The 21,723-nt window shown below is 43.3% G+C and overlaps 1 protein-coding gene across 1 annotated transcript in view; it reads left to right on the forward strand.

The window, feature by feature from the left end:
* Positions 1-14: 14 nt before the first annotated feature.
* LOC107380430 (rho guanine nucleotide exchange factor 17) overlaps positions 15-21,723 on the forward strand; it is an 84,072-nt gene continuing 62,363 nt past the window's right edge. Inside the window, exon 1 of the mRNA XM_015951676.3 lies at positions 15-5,605. Coding sequence (XP_015807162.1) covers positions 449-5,605 — 5,157 coding nt within the window. The 5' untranslated portion in view covers positions 15-448. The remainder of the gene's footprint in view (positions 5,606-21,723) is intronic.

The raw sequence follows: 21,723 nt of genomic DNA on the forward strand, positions 1-21,723 counted from the left end.
AACAAAAAAAAAACACTAGTCACGGAAAAGAAAATCATGCCAAATTAAGAAGAGTTTGGGAATTATCAGAGACTGGAGTGCTGGGCCCTTGCAGGGGTGCAGAGCTGGGACTCAGCTGGAGTTTGCAAGCAGCAGGGATAACAAAGGCCAACGTGTTTGTAAAGAAGCTGGAGAAGGAAAAAACGTTTCGTCTTTCCTTCGTGAACAGATGCGTTTTCCTGAATCGCCAAATATGTAAGTTTTGATCAGAAGACAGTCCTCACCTTTCTTGGCTGGAGTTTTGGTGATCACTTGGCTACAGAAGCACTTTTAGAGCTTTAAACAAGTAAAAACAAACAAGTGTCTGTGGTTAGGCTGTGGAAGGGAAGAATGGAGCACAACTCTTGGATATATCCGTGGAGTTACAGAAAAATGTGCGTGTGAACTGCAACAAAGAAAGACATGAACAATGGCAGAAGGGAAGGGGAATAGTGCGGCGGATGTGTACCGCAGCGTGTCTTTCAAAAAGCTAGGGTCCGGGGGCGATGGCAGGAGGAGTGGAGACCAGCAACACAAATCAGGGGATTTGGAGGCTGTTGGCGTCGCTCTTCCCCCGGAGCTCAGCAGAGCCTCGGCGGCGCGTAATGTCAGTGCGTCAAGAAAAGTTTCCAAAATCTCAGCCACCGCAGCCAACCTCCCAACCGCAGACCTAAAGAGAGGCTGCTCCACTTCTCTCTCCTCTCTTTCTCCCTCCATCCGACAGCTGACTGAGAAGTTCAGCAGCAGCGGCTCCGGCAGGACGCGCCGAGACTCTCCGGGAGACGGATCAGTCGCGACGTGGGGCAGTAGCACTCCCCGGATCCGAGCCTCCAGGAGAGACGGGTCCGCGGCGGCTCGTAAATCTTTCCACGAGGACAGCAGCAGCGAAGGGCATTTCCTGGACATCAACACCACGAGCGCGGAGTCTCTTTCGGACGTTAAAGGGTTGAAGTTTCACTCTGGTACAGAGTCAGTGTCGGGCTCGGACTCGGAGAGGAAAAGTGGGAAATTGATTTTTACGCGTCTATCAACCGACAGTAGCTGCAGCAGCAACTCTGGTAAGAGAGATTATTCTCACATCAGTGCACGTCCTGCTGATCTGGGAAACAGTTCGACTGCAGACCAAGAAGAGGATGTTAACAGAGAGGTTCACCCACCTTGTAAATCTCACAGAGGTTATCTCCACAGCCACCACAGCGAGTTTAAACCCTCTCATTCTGACAAGTGGCCAAGTGTGACTAAAATCAGACAACTCTTTGATGAGAACAAAAACAAAACTTTGCTGCTGCACAATGCTACCACGCACGAGAATCCAAAAGCTGCTGGAAGGGGGCAGTTACTACAGCTGAGCTGCAATGAGAGTGCTCCTGTTTGTGAGAGAAGTGGCAAACAGTCACAATGCACTTGTGCTAATGATGACAATGACCTGGCTTCGTCTGAGAAATGGTTGGCTGGGGAACTAAATCGAGGACAAAACTTTGCTGAAGAGACTTCTTGTTATGGTACAGACTTTTACTCAGATGGTGAGGCAGCAGACGTGGAAACTGCAAAAGTTTCTGGCAGAAAAAGCTTTGAAAGCAGCAGTAGTCATTGTCACACTGGGGGTAGTTGCTACTTGAGGATTAACACATCCCCATACGGATCCCATAGTCCCAGCACTGAATCAGAGCCAACATATAAGACCCCCAGAGCGACAGGATTGACATCTGACCCTAAACCTGACCTTCAACCCAGTGCTACTTCGACTTGGAGTCCAACGGTGGGCATAGACGCCTCCTCCTCTCAGCAGCAGCCTACAGAGAGGGAGAGAAGGGATAGACAGGGGGTCGGGCTGCCCGGGGATAGTTTACATTCCTCACATAGCTCCTCCAAAGCGCCAGCCTCCACCTCCTCCTCCATCTCTTCTGCTCCAGTTTCAGATAAAGCCATTACCTACTGTTTGTCTACTGTAGCTCCTACCCCTCAGTCAACAATAGTTTGTTCTCCTCTTAGTTCTCGCTGGAAGTTAAGCTCTGGAGACGAAGAGGAGGTGCACTCCAGAAGAAAAAGGGGTGGTTGGGGTTACCCCTCTGACTCCTCGCTCTCTGCTACATGTAAAGGAGGGGATAAGAGTGCAAAAGAGTCAGGAGGCAGCTTTTTATCACGTAGTAAAAATGGCTGGTGGGGTGCTAAGATCATTAGCAGGTCCTCAGGCAGTGAGGAGGACAGCCCCTCCTCTTTAGGCCCCCACTGTCGAGAGGCAGTGCGCCGTCGCTCACTGAGAAAGAAGAAAAAGGTCAGTGGGGCTGCTCCAGCAGCAGGCCATAATGATTATAAAGATCATGATGGTGAATCAGAAGACAGCGACAGTGACACGCCGTTGACAATGGATCATTTGGAGAGGCAGCAGAATACTGCTGAGTTTGCTCGGACTATTCATCGGAGCCACTCAGCTCGAGAACATGGCAGTCATAGTTACAGAGCCAAGGTGCAGCACTGGGAGCGCATCACCACACCAGTGATGTCCACCACACTTCCAGGTGTGTCGCGAGTGTCAAAGGTGAACATCCCCCCTTTTGTTTCCGGATCTGGTGGTTCACACTGCAGTAACCGATACTCCAGCACTGAAACACTGAAAGAGGAGGACCAGGGTACTAGTGCCAGCCGTGCAGCCAATGTGTTTGTTAATAAAAGTGGAGCGGAGGGGAACACAAGCAGAACTGCACTGTCATCTGTGTTGAGTAAAACTTATCATGGCAATTATACCATGTACCGCTCCCCAAGCTTTGGCCATGGAGATAACTTCTCCCGTGCCCCCGTTCATGTGCGCCCTAAGTTAGTGCCATCTGTAGCCCCAATAACTAGTGGGGTATCGTCAGGGGTTAGAGGTGATGAGAATGTTGTAGTGAGGAAAACAATAGAGAGGGACTGTGTACATGATGATAAAAAGCACATTTCCACATCCAATCCTGATATAACATCAGAAACTATGACCCTCTTGACCTCTCTGAAATCAGACTTGACATGGCTCAAAGTGCGGAGAACGAGTGGCTTGGATAGAAGAGGTCATGTGGAGGGGTCATCAGTGTGCAGGAGTAGCCCAGGGACCGATCTACCTTTAGGCCGCCGTCCTTCACTTAAAGATTTAACTGCTACTCTAAGACGCACAAAATCCTTTACTTATTCGGACAAACCTGCAACAAATTCGAGGTTTATCTTTACTGGTTGCACCTCAAAGAGAAGCTCCTCGGAGCAGCAGCTTGACTTGGATGAAGACAAATCAGAGGGGAGGGTGCTGCTGTCAGAAAGAGAAGTGGAAAGTGATGGTGGAGATTTTAGGGTTGGGCGAGGACAAACAATGAGGAGTTATGGACTTGAGGACGATGAGGAAGATGAAGTGATGCCCACTCCATTTCAAGAGAAGTGTGTGCTGGAGGCTAGACAGGTCATTCAGGATATCTGCCAGATGTGCACACGACGGGAAGATGATGATGATGGCATGATGGGTGCAAAGATAACGGACTATAATGTGGGTGGTGAATGTATACAAGGTAGGAAAACAAGTATACAGAAAGAAGAAGCAGGAGGCATTACATTTGAAACAACGGTTGTACAAGAGGCTGGGTTTAAGAACACTAAAGACAAAGATAAACATGAGGAGGAGAGAGAGGAGAGGAAGAGGAGTGGACAAAGTATGCATCTGGAGAAGCTAAACAGCAGGGGTACAGAGTGCTGGGAGAAGCCAAAGAGACAGAGCAGAGAGCTGGAGGGAGTCTTACAGAAGGGTGACTCAGAGGAAAGCATGCTTTATGATCGCTCGGTGGATGAACTTTCAGGCCACGAGTCGAGTTTAACAGATGAGGGGATTGTGACGGAGCCAGAAACGGGTCCTGGTGACCTTTTGGAGAGGTCTTTCCTTAGATCAGCAGAGGTTAATTTAGGGTCAAGAATAGCAAAGGATGTGCTTGAGCAGCTGTTCGCTGCACGGAAGCAGTCGGGACTCCACGAGGAGGAAGACTTGAAACTGGAGGGGAAAACAATGACGGAGAACAGCTTAAGTTGTACAAACCTTTTGAATGAAGAGCCTTGCTCACTGGGTCTTCCTGTTTGTGTGGCTCAGACTGATAACCTTTCAATGGAGGTGAGCGCTGTTTCTTGTTTAAACAATGCCAGCACTGCCAGTGAGGGGATCCACATTAACAGTACTGGGTCACAGGGGACAACAGCAGCTACAGAGGGGGTAGGTGGGATGTTTGAAGCCCCTGCAACCCCAGGTGCCAGCCGTCGGAGGCGTAAGTTCTCCCCTTCTGGTAATGACAACACAGGGATGGATTCCAGTTATAGCAGTCATGCAGAGTCAACAATAGCAGGCATAGGAAATGGGGAGTCGGCGGTCTACCGTTCTCTCAGCGACCCCATGCCTCAGCGGTGCTGTTCTGTAGCAGAAGAAGGGGACGGCAACTTTTCTTCTGTAGACAGCAACTTTCTGGGTTCCCTATCTGTTAAAGGAGGAGGGGTAGGCACTCCAGAGGCTTGCTCAGTATCTTCAGTGTCAGAATACAAAGGCAGTGTTGCAAGTGACCTATCTGTGTACAGTGATGGAGGCCTCCGGGATGATGGCATTCAGGATTACAGTGGGATGATCCGGAACATTGTAGCTGAGCCTGGTGCAATGGACAGACTGATTACAGATGACCACAGCAATGGCAAAGCCCCCAAGAAGAAGTCTTTCAGTGACCCAAGTCGTCGGAGTGATGCCCCTTTAGTTTCCCAAAATGACTCTCAGTATAGAGGTCAGGTTGGCAACGCTCAGCCAATCAGTGAGCTGGATCAATCTGGACAGATTCCTCCTTCCAGCAGTGAGCCAATCCTGAGTGAAAAGAGAGAGGAACTGTGGGAATCTGTGGCTAAACCTTCACAATTACTTCCGGTCAAGATTTTAGAATGCAGCCCTCCCTCTGATGACCCTGAGGATGAAGATGACGCAATAGACTCCAATAGAAAAGCGGCCGTGCAGAAGTTTAACTTCGACCTTAAGCTACCTGAAGTTCTGTCTCCTAAAATAATGCGCCGACCACCTAGAAAACGTCCGATCAGGTCGGCTGTTTCCCCTGACGAAGACCCATGTAAACCTCTTGCATTGGGTTCAGAGTTCCAGGAGGAGCCCAGCCACATAAACAAGCTAATCTCTTCTCCTCCAACTTCACCACTGAAATCCAAAACTAAACTCAAGCACGTCCGTCACACCAGTGAGCCTGCCACTTTCATCCCCATCTCCCCACCTCCACATCTCCAGCCACTGAGGGAAGTGGACTGCTTCACAGTCCAATCCACAGCACAGCAGTCAACTTTACGCACACCTCAAGGAGATGCTGCCCCATCTTTAGAAGATGTAACACAGAAATACATTCTTGAACTAAGCGCTCATGAAAGGAACACTGAAGCCAGGCCTGCTGCAGGAGCTAGTGATGGACTTCAAGGATTACGAGCCATGTCCGAGGGCCTTGGTGAGGCCAGCAGCAGTGCACTTACAGAAGCAGGACCCCAGAAAATGGGCCCAGAGGACTCGCTATCCCTTCCCGCTCCACAGCAGACCAAACCCAAAGTGGTGAGTTCAGATTTTGTTTCTGTCTTTTAAAGATGGTAAATGTGTTTACTGCTGTGTGACCTCCTGTTGCTTGATGTTTTTGAGTTCAAATGGTTGATTGCCACAACAGAGGAGAAGCTTTTCCAGAGTGAACACCACACCCAGTACTACACATGCTTAAGTCGTTGTGTATGTAGGTGATTGCTGTTGTGTTGTTGAAAGAGACGGACAATCAGATATGCCAGAAATGAGAAGATCCTAACAATACAGCGTACCTGGGTCGTATGATGCCCCAGCACCATTCAGCACCTGTGTTTATTTGCGCTGTTAAGACTCGTGTGGTTCGCTGCTGAGGGTGTTTGGGCGCAGGGCTCCAAAACAGAAGCCATTAAAAGCTGTGCTGTGTTAAACAAACATCAGAGGATGTTATTAGTTTAATTAAACAAAGCTCGTGCTGAAGGCATCAAGGGACAGTCTGTGGCCAGCTGCTTGTTTTCATGTATTTGTTTTACTCAGCATCCATTGTGTTTCTGCCAGAGTTGGTCATTAAAAGAAGATATAATGAACAATTCACCCAAACACAGACTAAGTATTATGTGATGCTGTGTTTAAACACTGGGTGACATTTTCTGCATTATTAGTATTAACAGATGGCGCTGTGGCGATAGAATGGAACATTACACAGGTTGTAAATAAATGCAGATTGTTTAGACAAATGCGGGGTAAATCATAGGCTTACACTGCGGCTTTGTGTGACAGCCTGGTGAAAGCGGATGCACTTATTTTGTCTGGTTCGTTTTTGGCCACTCTCAATCTGTGACTTCATTAATCTAAAGTTTATTTTTACTAAAATCGAAGTTAGATGGAAATATCTCATTACAGAAGGCTGCAGACACAACATCCAGGGTTTTCCTTTCATTACATCATGGCTGCTCTTTCATTGGTGTTGCTTTTCTGCAGCTCTGTGCTTACAGAGTTCTGGCAGTGAGGCTTGATTTAGTGTTTTTGTCGTGCATCTCTGTAATCTAGCCCCATGTTTTTTTTAATGCTCTAAACAAAAAAATTACTCGTTACGCCTGTTGCTGCCTAACTTTGGCTTGGTCTCATGATGCGCTACTGCTTGTAAATATCATCTTCAGCTCTGGTATTCATTAGCTGACCATCTTTGTTGCTGTAGTGACTGGAGCAGTAGCTGGCCAGCAACCACTCCAAGCAGGAAATGGGTTTAGGGAAATGGGAAGTTGTTGTGGTAACTGAAAGGTTTGATGAAGTCCAGGCCTACCGGCTGGTGCGTGTGTCTATGTGCATTGGTGGCTTCTTTCTCTATATGTGTGTGTTTTATACCCCCCCCCCCCCCCCCCCAAAAAAAAAAAAACGAGAGCTTTCGTGCAGATTGTTTGCCTGGAACATATCAATGTCTTGGTCCAATGTTTGGAGCCAGTACATTGTGTTTATAGCAGTACCCTGCAGCTCTGGTGCACTCTGGCAACCTGTGCGATCTGGACTGAATGTAACAATGACTGTGCCAAGCTTAAATGGATCACAGGAAAGGTTGGAGAGAAAAGGAAAGGGAGAATGATGCTTTTAGAGGGGGAGGAGAAGGACCTTTTGTCATGCAGTTTGGCTCATTTCACCCACAGCACCGTTTTATGACACTACAGTCTCCTATTAATTTCACCTCTGCTTGTTTCACTTTTGTCCCCTTAGCTCCGATGTTCTTTTTAAAAAGAAATCTGGTCTAATCCCCATCTAGTCTTCCTCCTTTGTTCCAAAGGTTTTGTCAGCCAGTCATCTCTTTGCATGTCTGTAATGCTATATAGCAATAAGATGCAGTTTTACACCTTAATGTGTCCCTTTGAGCATCGTTTCTACCCTTTGTGTTTTTCTCTCTGCTGTCTCTGGAACATTGCAGTAAAGTGAGGTAATTACTTTAGGTGTACAGCAGACTTTTGGGCCAGATGTCAGGTAGATGAAAAAAAGATGGAATTTTATTTGAAAAGAGGAGATTTTCTTTAAAGTTACAGGATTGAGATAGAAAAGAGGGCTGGCTGAAGAATGAAGCAGCAGTGAGGAGTTAGTTTGAACAGCTTTAAATGCACAAAATTATTAGTTTAATATTGTTATGTCACATCTAAATAATTTTCTTGTTATTAATATGTGAAGATCAGGTTTTCTGGTCATGTAGCACTATCAGCCCACGAAAGAAGACCCTAAATCCCTCTCACGTGTTCACTTTTTTTTTTTTTTTTGTCAAAGTTGATTAAATGTGTTAAAGCCCTCCAGCTTTGCTCGGAGTGGTCAAAGCGACCAGTTCTCAGGGACAGAGCGACTCCTGCTTGACTGCAGCTGAACCAGACGAGTTTGAACAAATCGTACTGGAAGGTGTTGCTGAAACCAGCATCTTCTGTCGTTTGTTAAAAAATAATATCCATTTAACCAGCATTCATTTTTCACAGGCAGCAGGAATGTGGCCTATCTTTAACTTTTTTATTTAACCTTTTTTTTGTATAATAATTCCAAACTCCTTAGAATAAAACTAAAGATTAGTGGTTTATTTTTTTTATCATGTTACTCGGGTATTAAGTGCTATTAAAAAAAATTATTTCAGCTTTTTAGTGACATTTGCATACAGAACAGTAGACATGTTTTTAATTGAGAATACAGGTTGAATTGTTAACAGGAGACAGAAAAGGGAAAGAATACGGTCAGGGAGTAAGAAAACCGACCCAAAGACGGTTTTAGCTCCACTCTTTTTGGATTTAAACTAAAAGCACAGTGTTTATAACTGCAGATTTATGGCTGGCTTTGTTTTATCTGGCCACCCACTTAGAATTTAATACTTTCCCTCTGCCTGGGATTTTCCTGTCACCTTTCGGTTGCAATCCTCTCCTGCCACTAACCAGATTTAGTAGACGAGAAGTACTTGGCCATTCATATTCTGTTAACTCAATAAATCCAGCTCAGTGCTTGTTTTCTTTTTTCCTGCTGTTCAACCAAACTTCCTTAATTTTCTCCAGAAAATGTGATGTAGTTTTGTAAATTATCATGATGGTTAGTTAAAAAATCGTTATGGTACTTTGTTGCTCCAAATATTTCATCACAATCACAACAGGTGCAATTGGAAAAACACAGAAGATGAGTCAAAGAGAAAGGACCTCATTCGACAATCCGCCTTCTTTGAACGTCTGCCCGAAAGTTGAGTGAAAGGGCACGCCACACAGAGGAAATAGTGTCCATGCAGGGAGTTCTTTTACACATGCAAAGGTCAGCAGAGGTTTACTGGGGTGTCAAAAGTGAGGGATGCTGTGAGAGGTAAAAGTGTAACGGCTAGATGAAAGCCTCAGGATGTGTTTGTTGTGGCTAAATGTCGCGGAGAATCGGCAGATGAGTGGGAAGACGTGGGATGAATTGAAGTTAAAAGGACATGGGAGACACTTGTGCTGAGCATGTGGTCTCTGCTGATTTACTTTAAGCAGGGTTTGCCCAATTTTGAGGACGTGGCCTGTATTTGAGATGGGCAAGGCAATTTTATATAGCACATTTCATACAAAGAGGCTATTCAACATGCTGTCCAGTGAGCAAGTATAGCAAGAACATTAAAATCAATGTGACAGCATGATTAAAATACACACAAATTCATTATTAAGATTTAAAAAATAAATATGAAAAAGACAAAGCGTGAGCAGTTACTGTGCAGAAGGTGCAGTATCACAGGCTGAAGAAAACATGAAAGCTTTCAGTTTTGATTTAAAAGTTACTGTTGGGGCACATTTGAGGTAATGAGGAAGGCGACTGCATCTGTGAGCAGCATAGTAGCTAAAAGCAGCTTCACCCTGTTTGATTCTGACCCGAGGTTCTGCAAGATCCAACGTGTATTCTGGTCCCATGCCATTGACTGATATGCAAACTAGTAGAAAGTACTTATAAATCGATTTCGTAATTTACTGGTAACCAGTGTAGAGATTTTAGAACAGGAGTATAGCACCTTTTAGAGTCTTAGAACCCCCCAAGCTGCTTTACAACTAGGGCTGGGCGATAATTTAATAGTTCAATATATCTGTCGATAGAAAAAAAATGGGTTGATAAAACTTCAATGAAAAGTTTCCATTTTTCATTATAACCTTTTTTGTTATAACCCATCAGGTAGCAGCATACTAGACTCACTACTTACTCCTAACCAATCAAAACCACAGACTCTGGCACGCTACTTCCCCCCCTCATACCAAAGCAGAGCATGAGGCAGCAAGATATCGCAGCGAGAAGAGGCGAAGACAAAATAAAATACCAAAACTAAAATGGTTAGGGCTGTACGTTAAAATATATTTTCTACAATTTGTAAAAAAAATTTCAATAATTATCGATATAGATCAATATAACATTGTTTTTATCGATATACTATTTTTCTATATCGCCCAGCTCTATTTACATCACAATCAGTCAGTCACCCCTGCACACACTCATTTACACCCTAGTGGGCATGAGCAACAATGTAGCTACAGCTGTACTGGAGCACACTGACGGAGGCAAGGCTAGCTAACACTAGAACCACCGGTTCCTCTGACCACCACTAGCAGGAAAGGTGGGTAAAGCGTCTTGCCCAAGGACACAACAGTAGCATTCTCTCCCGAGCCAGGATTAAACCTACCCGCTCTAACTCCTGAACTGCTGCTGCCCCTACATTTTGAAGTCATATTTGACAGAAATGGTCATGGTGTTGCCAGTTAAAAAAACGTTGGTTAGTCTCAATTAGTTAGCATCATTAATTCTCGTGTACATAATTAAAAATACTTAAAAATATAGCTGAGAGCTAATGTATCAGTCCTTAAAGGTGAAAAATATTTCATTCTAGCTTCTGTACAATTGTCATTGGCCAGTTACTTATTGAATTAAGCCAGCACCCTAACCCTAACCCCACACATTTACTAACCTCACTACAAGTTTTTACTTGAAATCCAGGGTAAACCAGCTTATTTTGTCTAAGACTTAGAAACCTAAGCCTTAATAAATGAACAAAAATGTTTATTTTTCTGAACGAGTCATAAAAACACGAACATGTAGTGTCTCTACCAGCAAATCCCAACACGGGGCTGCATCTGGTTTCTCACAGTGTATGTATATATAAAAGCATCTGTGGGAAAACGGCTCTGCATGTGCTTACCCTCAGATGGTGTCAATAGGCTTTGAAAATCTGTAGTGTTTCCTTTTAAGGACAAACCTTTGTTGTTGTTGTTGTTGCTTTGTTGTGCCTTTTAGTGGTTCATTATTAAAAGTATTCAATTCACTGGAGCCCATCAGTGTAAACTACATAAATTTCATAACAGCGCCATGACTGGGAACTTTAACTCTCTCTCTCTCTCTCTCTCTCTCTCTCTCTCTCTCTCTCTCTCTCTCTCTCTCTCTCTCTCTCTCTCTCTCTCTCTCTCTCTCCCTCCCTCCCTCTGATCTCTCTCTCCCTCCCTCCCTCCCTCTGGATCCACCCTGTGTAATTACAGAGCAGTTTGCTTGTGTAAGGAAAGCCTTCCCTGAAGCAGCACTTTCTAACAAACTTGCCATTTCAGCTTTTTTCCGTATGTTCAGAAAAAAAATTTGACACCGTTGTGCGTCCATGTGGCACAAATAAATCCACTTTTTATTCAAGTTTATTATCACTTAGAATATGTACTAACCCCTTAAAAAGGAGGTCAGTGTTAAGGGGGTCTGTGTGTGCAGGCATGTGTGTGTTTTCTTGTTCTAAAACTGCTTCTTGGTTGCTTGATGATTTTAGAATTAATCTGCAGTCAAGCAAGGTGTGCTGGCAAGAATCTGGCGATACGATATATATCACAATACAGGGGAGACAATACGACATATTGTAAAACTGAAAGCTAGACGCTTCCAAGACACATCCAGTGTTATGAGATCTCGTTCCATCAGAATGAAGGCGGTAAAAACTGCTGCCACCTATCAGTCGGATTTTGGATTGCACCACACAAAAGAAAAACAGTGTTTTATATGTTTGCATTTAATAAAAACAATCAAAACACTGCTTTTAAATATCAGTTCAGTATCTTAACATGAAACGTCACAATATTTCAATGTATTGATATTTTCTAACATCCCTAGTTCAGATTACAGCAGGTGTGGAAACATTTTCTTCTGATCCAAAATTTAGATGTAAGAATTTTCCTAAAATTTCTTGTTGAATTTTTAAGTGCTCTAGTACATAATATAAATAATTCATATTAATGGATTTTAGCTTCATGGTTGTATTGGTACAACAGCATACACACATTTAGATTCAGATGTTATTTCTCTACTTTCTACTTTATCTAGAAGCACATCAGTTCTGGATTTGAGAGGAACGATAACTAGTAGAGGATAGTTTTTAAAAATGACATCGACTTGAACATTTTAATTCTCCAGTGTTTAACTCAGGAAAGATGTCAGAGTTTTATTCGTGTTTAAACAAACATCCAATTTCAGACCGGCTGATCACAGATTAAATCAATCATACTGAAGTTTGTTCAGTTTCTGATCACCAGCTAAACTTTTTTGTTTGAACATTACAGATGAAACCATCAGATATGTTGTTGAGTGGTGTATTCTGATGATGCTTAACATTTTGTGACTTTATCAAACAACACAAGCGTAACTGTCCTAAATTTACATCGGCACAAGTTCATGCAGCACTGACTGGCATATTCGCATATTTTCACAGGAACTCATTGTTATGACTGACGCTGCTAACATCAGTCTCACAATAGCACATCTGTACCACCCTTACATCATGTTTCATTTTGCGCCGCGTCTCTCAGAGCGTGGTCGGACACAAAAACGCTCGAGTCCAGGCCTTGATATTACTGTGGGTCGATTCGGCCAATCAGGCGTTCTCTTCCCCGCTTTGTCAACCAGTCAAACATGACAGCAACTGTAATTTTTCCCCCTCCTTTCTTTGTCCACGCTGTCCTCTCATCTGGTCCTTCCACTGTCCTATGGCCTCTGTCCGCCGCTTTGGATCATGCTCTAGCTGCAAGTTGAGAAATGCTCGTGAGAATGGGGACGGGAGGCACAGGAAGTGCCGTAGCGTCGTTCCAGAGTGGCTGCTGGGATCACGGATTAAAGCACAGGGAGAGGATGAAGGTGGACAAAAGATGGAGACTGCTAAGGCCAAAGCTGCCTATCAGGCATGTGTTCATATAAACTCGTGGCTACCTAAAAAGGTTTGATGATTAGCTATTAATGAATCAGAGTGATTGTGTAGATTTTGGTAAAAAAGTTTGGAGCAAAGAGTTTTTAATCTGAAACCTTTACTGTTGCTCTAATTAATAATCCTTGGTGTCAGCTTTCACTATGTCATCTATTTCATGCTGATATCATTCTTATCTTTATTTAGTATTTGTGTGTGTTTAGTATGTTGAGTATAATAATGCTTTATGATCAGTGGAGTTTAACTGCCTTTGACAATTACATATTTACATGTTTTAATCATATTTACATTTAGTTTTTTTGCTGGATTGGGAGGCTCTTCTACTTCTTTTTTGTACATTCATTCTGTGTTTTCATTCTTAATCCATTTCTTGTTTTCTTACACCTTTTAATGTTTTTTTTACTGGACATGTTTCAGCTAGTATCTCTCGCCTTCATCAGAGATCGCCGGTGTTGGTGGCATCACTTCCTTTTAATTCTTCTTCCTCTTCTTCTTCTTTTTCTTTTTCTTCTACTTCATCTTCTACTTCTTCTCCTTCTCCTTCTTCTTCTTCTTCTTCTACTACTTCTACTTCATTGTCTTCTTCTTCTACTTCCTTCTTTGAAAGCACTCCATAGTACCTATACATCCAATATTGTGTTAAAGCATAACCATTACATCACTTCTTCATGTAATGACTTGGTAGAATTTTCTTTTTCCACTTTCAGAATACGTTTCTCTTACTTTTCTCAGTTACTTCAGCCAAAAAAACAAAACAAAAACAAAATAAAAACAAATGAAAATAAGAAACAGAGAGAAAAAGTGAGTCAAGCTGCAACGTCCCACAAAGGTGACATATCCCATCTTTCAGTCTTAATGCGTCTGTATCACCATCACACAGAGATCTAGAAGTCTGGCACCAATGGGCAATCTCATTCAAACAGAACAGTTTTCATCTGTAGTCCTGGAAGAGCGGACTGTAACACTCGGACAGTCAACTTTTGAAATACAATGTAGATCTGGGCTTTAATATGTTCACACCACTACAGTTCACTTCCATTCAAAGCTCACTTAACAGTGCAGGAATGTCATGAATGTTTGTTGTTACATGAAAGTTGCCAGGCAACTGAGTGAGACAGCAGGAGGTCCCTGCACTTTGTCCAGGAATGGTCTGGCATAAAACCACAGCGTGTTGTATTTATTACATGTGGATTTTTATTTTCCAAGAGGAAAACCAACATGTATATAAATCTGTACCTTCAAACTTTCTTGTGATTTTTAAAAAATGGGGCTAACCAGTCAAATTGATATTAAACAGTGTTTAGAAATTATTCTTGAACAAGACGGGTGCTGTTGTTTGGCCACACTGGTCAATAACATCTTGCTGATCCATCCATGGAAATGTTAGAGAAGGCTTCTGTCTAGCTAAGAAAGTTAATAATAATAAAAAATTGTGCAGATTTTTGACCAGATTATCCCCATCCAACAATCTAAACGTAACCCTCATTTTCCATAATGGCTCCAAAGATAATCTTATCAGATTTTCCTGGGGAAATTCAATATTTTTGATTGTCTTGGCCCGATAACACTTTGCATTGGATGTGAATCCAAATTCTCTTCTTTGTCTGCCATTTTGTTTACTTCATTGTCACATTTTATTTTGAGAGGTTTTTGTGATTTCCTGTCTTAGGTGGCTTTCCACTGGTTGCATAAGCGACGTGTAATGTCTAGTCAAAAAAACCTCACCATTATAGTCAATAGCCTTGTTTCCGCTGGCCATGACGCGGCGTGTTTTGGATGTGTCCCAGAAACGCTTCATTAGATTCAGTGGAATGCCAGAATTACCTGTGAATGTTTGTGAGTGAAATAGTTTTGTGTGTGGTTTATTGTCTTTGCTGTGTGGCCGCACACCCAACAAAATGGTATAACTGCACGTGTGGGGTTTCTCATGTTCCGAAAATGTCTGGACCCTTTTATTTTTGTGCCATGTGAACGTGGCCTTAATTTCAAATAAGTAATTTCATGGGTCACCGTTGAGAGCAGTATCATAATGTTTAAACTATGAAATGTTCATGAGGCATTAAACCAGTAGTGGTGAAACTGGGCGGTAGGGCTGGGCCAAATGGCCTCAAATCAGTACAAAGATATTGAGCAGTTCACCTTGATATTGATAAATGGACGATAACTACCTGTATGGTGACAGTTAGAGGGAGTCGTGGTGGATTTGGTCGAGAAGAAGTCTGTTCCCACAAAAGCCTTTGAACAACCGTTTTGGGTTTGGTTGCTGCCACTGCCCCAATCCAATGCTTGAATATTTAAATCATCCTCCATATCCTCACTGTGTTTCCCTTCGTTACAGGCCAGATGGGGTGGAGTCACATGATGCTACCCAAACCAGTTTAGGGTATCTTAAAGGAACGTGAACATTGTTCATCTACAAACATCTTTTCATTTTTTTAATGTCTAATAAATTGTCATGGCCAAATGACATTGGTAATAGACATACATTTTGGTATTGTTACATGTTTGGTATATCCCCCACCTCTACTGGGTGGTCACAATCTCAGCCCAAGTCGTCTACCAGAACTTGTGGATTCATAACAGGATCTGCTGGAGCTGCTTCTCCACTTCCAGTGGTTAAAGATTCAATTCAATTCAAATTCCATTCAAAAATACTTTATTAATCCCAGAGGGAAATTGATTGCTGTAGTAGCTCAGAATAATAATAATAATCAAGTCATCAAAGAGTTATTGTATATTACAATGGATATTGGCAGGAAGAATCTCCAGTAGCGGTCAGTGTTGCAGCGAATCTGAAGAAGCCTCTGACTTAAGACCGTCGGACAGTCTTGTGAAGGCAAGGCTCAGGGTTGTCCATAATTTTCTTGATTCTCTGGAGAATCCTTATTTGCATTATCTCCTCCAGTGGTTCCACAGTCATCCCCAGAACAGAACCAGCCTTTTTATTAGGCTGTTGAGCCTTTTCAGGTCCCTGCTTCTGATGCTGCTACCCCAACAGACTATGGCTGAAGAGATTACACTCTCAACAACAGACTTGTAGAGGATCTGCAGCATCTTGCTACAGACATTGAAGGACCTAAGTGTCCTCAAGAAGTGCAGTCTGCTGTGTCCCTTCTTGTAAACAGTTTGGCTGTTCTTTCTCCAGTCCAGTCTGTTGTCCAGGTGAACTCCAAGGTATTTGTATTCCTCAACCACCTCCACTTCTTCTCCCATGATGGAAACAGTGTTTGACTCCACCCTGTTTCTTCTGAAGTCTAAAATCATCTCCTTTGTTTTGTTCACGTTCAAGGTCAGATGATTGTTTCCACACCACGCCACAAAGTGCTCCACCAGCTCTCTGTACTCAGCTTCCTGTCCATTTCTGATACACCCGACAACTGCAGAGTCATCTGAGTATTTCTGTAGATGACAGGTCTCTGATTTGTACTGGAAGTCTGAGGTGTACAGGGTGAAAAGGAATGGTGACAGTACAGTCCCCTGTGGTGCTTCAATGTTACTGATCGCCTGGTTTGATGTGCAGTTCTTCAGCCTCACAAACTGTGGTCTGTTTGTCAGGTAGTCTTTAATCCAGGCGATAGTTGAGGCCCCCACCTGTGTCTTCTGGAGTTTCTGGCAAAGTACATCAGGCTGGATTGTGTTAAATGCACTGGAGAAATCAAAGAACATGACCCTGACAGTGCTGCCTGCTTTGTCCAGATGACAGTGGGTTGGTTGAAGCAGCTGGATGATGGCATCTTCAACTCCAACTCCATGGCGATAAGCAAACTGCAGCGGGTCCTGATATGTTCTAGTTAGCTTATTCAGGTGGACCAACAGGAGTCTCTCCAGGACCTTCATGATGTGGGTTGCCAGGGCAACCGGTCTGTAGTCATCATTGACTGATGGGCGAGTTTTCTTTGGAACTGGAACAAGGCAGGATGTCTTCCACAGGACTGGAACCTTCTCCTGGGCCAGGCTGAGGTTGAAGAGGTGCTGCAGAATCCCACAGAGCTGCTCTGCACAGGCCTTCAGTAATCTGGGGCTGACACCATCTGGACCTGCAGCCTTGTTCCTGTTCAGTCTCTCCAGCTGCCTCTTCACCTGACTTCTAGAGACAGATAGGTGGGAGGGGGAGGTAAATGAGGCAGCAGCATCTCCTGACTTGGTTGAAGACAGATTTATAGAACCAGAAGAGTCCATGACTGCATTAGAGGACAAAAGAGCTGGTGTGTGACAGGAAAATGTTGGATCAGAGGAGGATGGGATGTCTGATTGGCTGGGGACAGGCGAGGAGGATGCTGGGTTTGTTCCTGAACTGAACCTATTGAAGAACTTGTTCAGTTCATTGGCTGTGTCCAGGCTGCCATCTGTGCAATCCTTCCTCTGCTTGAAGCCTGTGCTCTTCATCCCTGACCAGACATCTCTGATATTGTTCCTCTGTAGTTTGTTCTCAGCTTCTTCCTGTATGCCTCCTTGCTGTCTCTGATCTTGTTTCACTGAAACATGACCTGGATGGCACCATCTGTTGTTGACAAGCACTGCCACTCCACCTCCTTTTCTTTTCTCGCTCCTCTTCAGATCTCTGTCTGCTCGTACAGTCAGGAATCCTGTCAACCTCAGAAGCATTAAATCAGTGTTCCTCCACCAACCTCAGAATATGACAAGCCATGCCAGCTATTCTGAGGTTGAGTGAGTCAGTTGTTTTGGGATTTGGACATTTTGATAAGAATGGTCTACTGGAACTAGATGTTTATGAACCAGAGCATAAAAATGCACAACACCATTCAGTCGTCCAGTTTTACTCTGATTGTGTCCCTTGGCTATCATCCTGCCAAGTGCAAATTTAGCCAAAAATAACGTCTGTAATGACCATGGCAGTGATGATGGTTAATGATGATGACCACCATTTATCTGACTAAAGGAATGTGTGTGTGTGTGTGTGTGTGTGTGTGTGTGTGTGTGTGTGTGTGTGTGTGTGTGTGTGTTCACACAGGTTCACACAAAGCTCCCATCTCCTAGTGACAGCAGCCAGGGGGTTTGTCAGTAATCGGCTCCGTTTTTCCTGAAACAACGTGGTCCTTCTTCTCTGCTCAATGGGCTTCTTATTTTCAAGGCGGCCTCAACATTTCCCCCTCTCAAACCTTTTATTCAGCAGTTGGCATTTTGGTTGTGCAGTTCTTAAATGTTATTGGGAAGGACGAGAGACATTATCCAAAGTTCACACAGTGCTCTGCAGTAATGCAAGTCACAATGGAGCTCAACTAGAAAGCATCATTTTCTAAGAAATGTCAGTCAAGGGCTTAATCATGATGACTGATCATGATTAAGGTTGTCACGGTAACTGGTGTAGCGGTAAACCCCGGTAAAAAAAAAAGTTGACAATAATAATAACTGTCTTGTTTAAAAAATATATATTTTATCTCGGTGGATTACCGTGGCTGCGGTGTAGGCGTGGTGACCCTTACCAGCCACCGTATCATCTCCTGAATTTGCCGGCGGCACATGCATGCTTTGTTGTGTACAACTAAAACTTTCTTGAAGCTAAAGCTGAAATAATGGCCAAAGGAGAAGACGGCAGCGCTCAGGACATTTATTATCCCTCAAAGAAGACAAAGTCGGAAGTAAGGGCATTTTTGGATATTTGAAGAATGCCGAGGTACAGTTGATAGAAGACGGCTATCCTGTTTGCAGCACGTGCAGGAAAAAGTGTCTGTGAAAGGCAGCAACGCTTCAAATCTCATGACACATCTGCGTGACCATCACCCACAACTCTACAGTCAACGCAAAGCAAGTTAACATTAGCATTTCAGCTAAAATGCGTGATCCGAGGATTTGGGTTGAAGGAGAATGCAACGTGTCGCTATATAAAGCAGCCGCAGCGCCGCTACCTGCATATAAACCGTGTCGCGGACACCCCCATATTTGAAATGACGCTATGCATTACGGGGCTCCCAGGGACAGGTGAGAGTTCAGGGGTGGACCTTTAAAGCGCCCGCGTGCCAATGGCGCTAAATTTTCTCGTCATTTCAAGGATGGCTCAAAAATGGATCACGATATTTCCGACAATATAACAAAATACAAAATATGTTGTTGAAATTGATTCATTATTTCTTTGGCAGTAATACTAGGGCCTCATGAAATCCATTAGATTTTTTGAACCATATTTATTAACCTACAAAGTGTGATGCTTCACTGTGCAAAAATAATAAAAAATCAGGAGCCAGAATTCAAAATGCTACTTTAGCTTTCAGAAATATAGGAAAGTTAGTGATTATGCAGAACATTGTGTGTTTTTGCAAGATCTTCAAAGGGGCCATATCATGGAAAAGGCACTTTTTGGAGCTTTTTATCATGTGATATTATTATTTCCTCATGAACAAAAACCCAAACCCAATTCTGGCTGCATTCATGCATTTTCCTGTTTCAGCAGCAATTTTTGAGTTTTACTTTGAAAATCTTGTATAGCGTCAATGGAAACTAGTCTTGTCATCAGGCCCTGGTCCAATCCCCAAAGGTAGACTCTGGTCTGAAACCAGTCTCCTCTGGCCAACCCAGAATATGTTGCTAAGGCGACTGATCTAATGTAGCAGATTTGGTCGTCCAGTGTTAGAGTGCTGGGCTGGCGTGCAGTTTTGTGCAGGTTTGCATCCCAGTCTGAGCAGTAACATGTCTTCTTCTTTTTTAGCTATACTTGCCACTGTTATGTTTTTGACCCATTATTGGTAAACTGTTTTTAAAAGTAAGGACTAATATGTTTTATTTTTAACCTTCTTTGTTAATTTAGCCAGTGTGAGTCCATGTGAGGTGAGCTGAGTAAATGACCAAAATGACCAAATTCAAAGATCGTCAGAGACAAAATATTTTGCAGAAAAAATCAATTAAACTAAAACATTAAAACATGAAATCTGCTTCTGCTGGCTAAATAAATGACTACAGATGCCACCGAATTTTGAACCCACTGAATTGGGAAGCAGACATCTTTGCTACTGGACTACTATAGAGCTCCGGACCCCACGTGACTCTCAGTTAGTGGACGCCATTTTGGCATGCAAAAAAGGTAAACAAACACAGATCGTAAACATGAACATGAACGGGATCCGCTTGGATTTTACTTCGTCGGAGTTTACTTCACACTTTAAAACAGAAGAAATCGTTTTATATAGTCAGAAATTAAATAGACTAAACATCTCCGACCCTTACCGTGCCCCGGGATACTTTTTAAAAACGCCAGAAGCTGTCGGAGCGGGCTTCTTACCGGCACAACACCGGACCTGGCCGGGGGAACCCCTTGGGATTCCCCCGGAGGAGCTGGGGAGAAGGTCTGGGACTCTCGACTCTACTGCCCGCTCCAACGCCAGAAGCTGTCGGAGCGGGCTTCTTACCGGCACAACACCGGACCTGACCGGGGAACCCCTTGGGATTTACCCGGAGGAGCTGGCTCCGGCGGCTGGGGAGAGGGAAGTCACACTACTGCCCCCGCAACCCGACTCCGGATACGCGGATGAAAATGGATGGATGGACGGACAAATAACAGATTTACACGTAAGTAGTCTCGGTGAGACAGATGATAGCAATCCAAAGTGCTTTTTATGTGTGATCTGACAATTGATCAACCATTGCTTAAAAATTAAATACAGCTTAGCCGGTTAATTGCTGTGATCCTAAAACACGTAAACGGCAGCACGCAGAACTCACGAGGCAACGTTTTACGTGATGTTTACTTGTTGCTATGAGTAATAAGACAGAAAAAGCCACGCCAAAATAAGTTTAGGAAGCCCACTAACAATCGTAATAAAAGCATTTAAAATAAATACCATACACAGTTGAGGAAACGTTGGTTTAAGTACCTGATATGAAGTTGTCGCTGCATAAGTGAAAACCTTTACTCTCGGGATCCCACAGCTTCATTTTAGCCCGGTCACTAGCGCGTTTTATTACAATGATCCAACGTTTGCGGCGCTACGGATCTTGGGGAATCCTGTAGACGGCTCATTCCTTATGTCGACCGTGTCTGTTCTGCATCCTGGGGCACAACAGGAATCTACCATATTTCCCATTTGATTGAGTTTTTTGACAATAACAAATAGTCCAGCTGCCGGCTTCTGCCTGCCAATATGGCGCCGTTTCGATTTGAACTGTTGCATGCCGGGAGAAGTGACGTCAACTCCCGGAGCTCTATAGCCAATACAGCAACCGACTAGCCTAAGGCGCTGCTGTAGGCACGTTTTGCCTGAGCAAGTGTGGGCGGAGTCTCACAGAAACAAAGTGTTTTATTTTTGGTTATAAATTCAGGCTCACAAAAATAACTCGTATTTAAGATAAAGCGTAATATTTTATCATAACTGTGCCTACATTTGCTCTCAAAAGTTTAAAATAGCATCATACAGAAACTTTACTCATCTTTATATTAAGAAACAATTCATGACTGTTTGTGTGGAAAATTTGGGGTTTTACTGTGTTTTGTTATCAAGAATTGAAAAACACAAGAGATGACGTCATGGCGAGCAGGAGAGAGAACGTGGTGATACGCTGTTAATGTCCAGAGTTAAACAGTCAGCTGTTTCTACAGAATAAAGCTGCTGAAATGTTCATTCAGGTGAAAATAATTCTGTACGATCTATTTAGTTTTAATATTCAGGATATCACCCTTACTGCTGGTTTTATTTTCTGCTAAAAGGCTTCCATGTAGTTTGTTGCAGTCAAGGTAATGTAGCATTTAAAACCATCTGCTGTTTGTTGACTCTCCTCTGCCTAGTCTATTTGGTTCTTCTTTCTATTTATTTTTATTCCCGTTTGAGTATTTTCCTCTAAACATGGTGTTAATGACACCTCATAGGTCCAATGTGATAATTGAGACATGCTTGATGGGGAATGATGTAGAAAAAATAAACAAGACTCAGAATGAGACATAAAAAGGGTTTCATTGTTTTTGCTGCCTTTAAAATGATGTTAACTTCTAACCAGGTATAATAAA

Source organism: Nothobranchius furzeri, chromosome 13 (genome assembly GCF_043380555.1).
Source record: "Nothobranchius furzeri strain GRZ-AD chromosome 13, NfurGRZ-RIMD1, whole genome shotgun sequence".
NCBI lineage: Eukaryota > Metazoa > Chordata > Actinopteri > Cyprinodontiformes > Nothobranchiidae > Nothobranchius > Nothobranchius furzeri.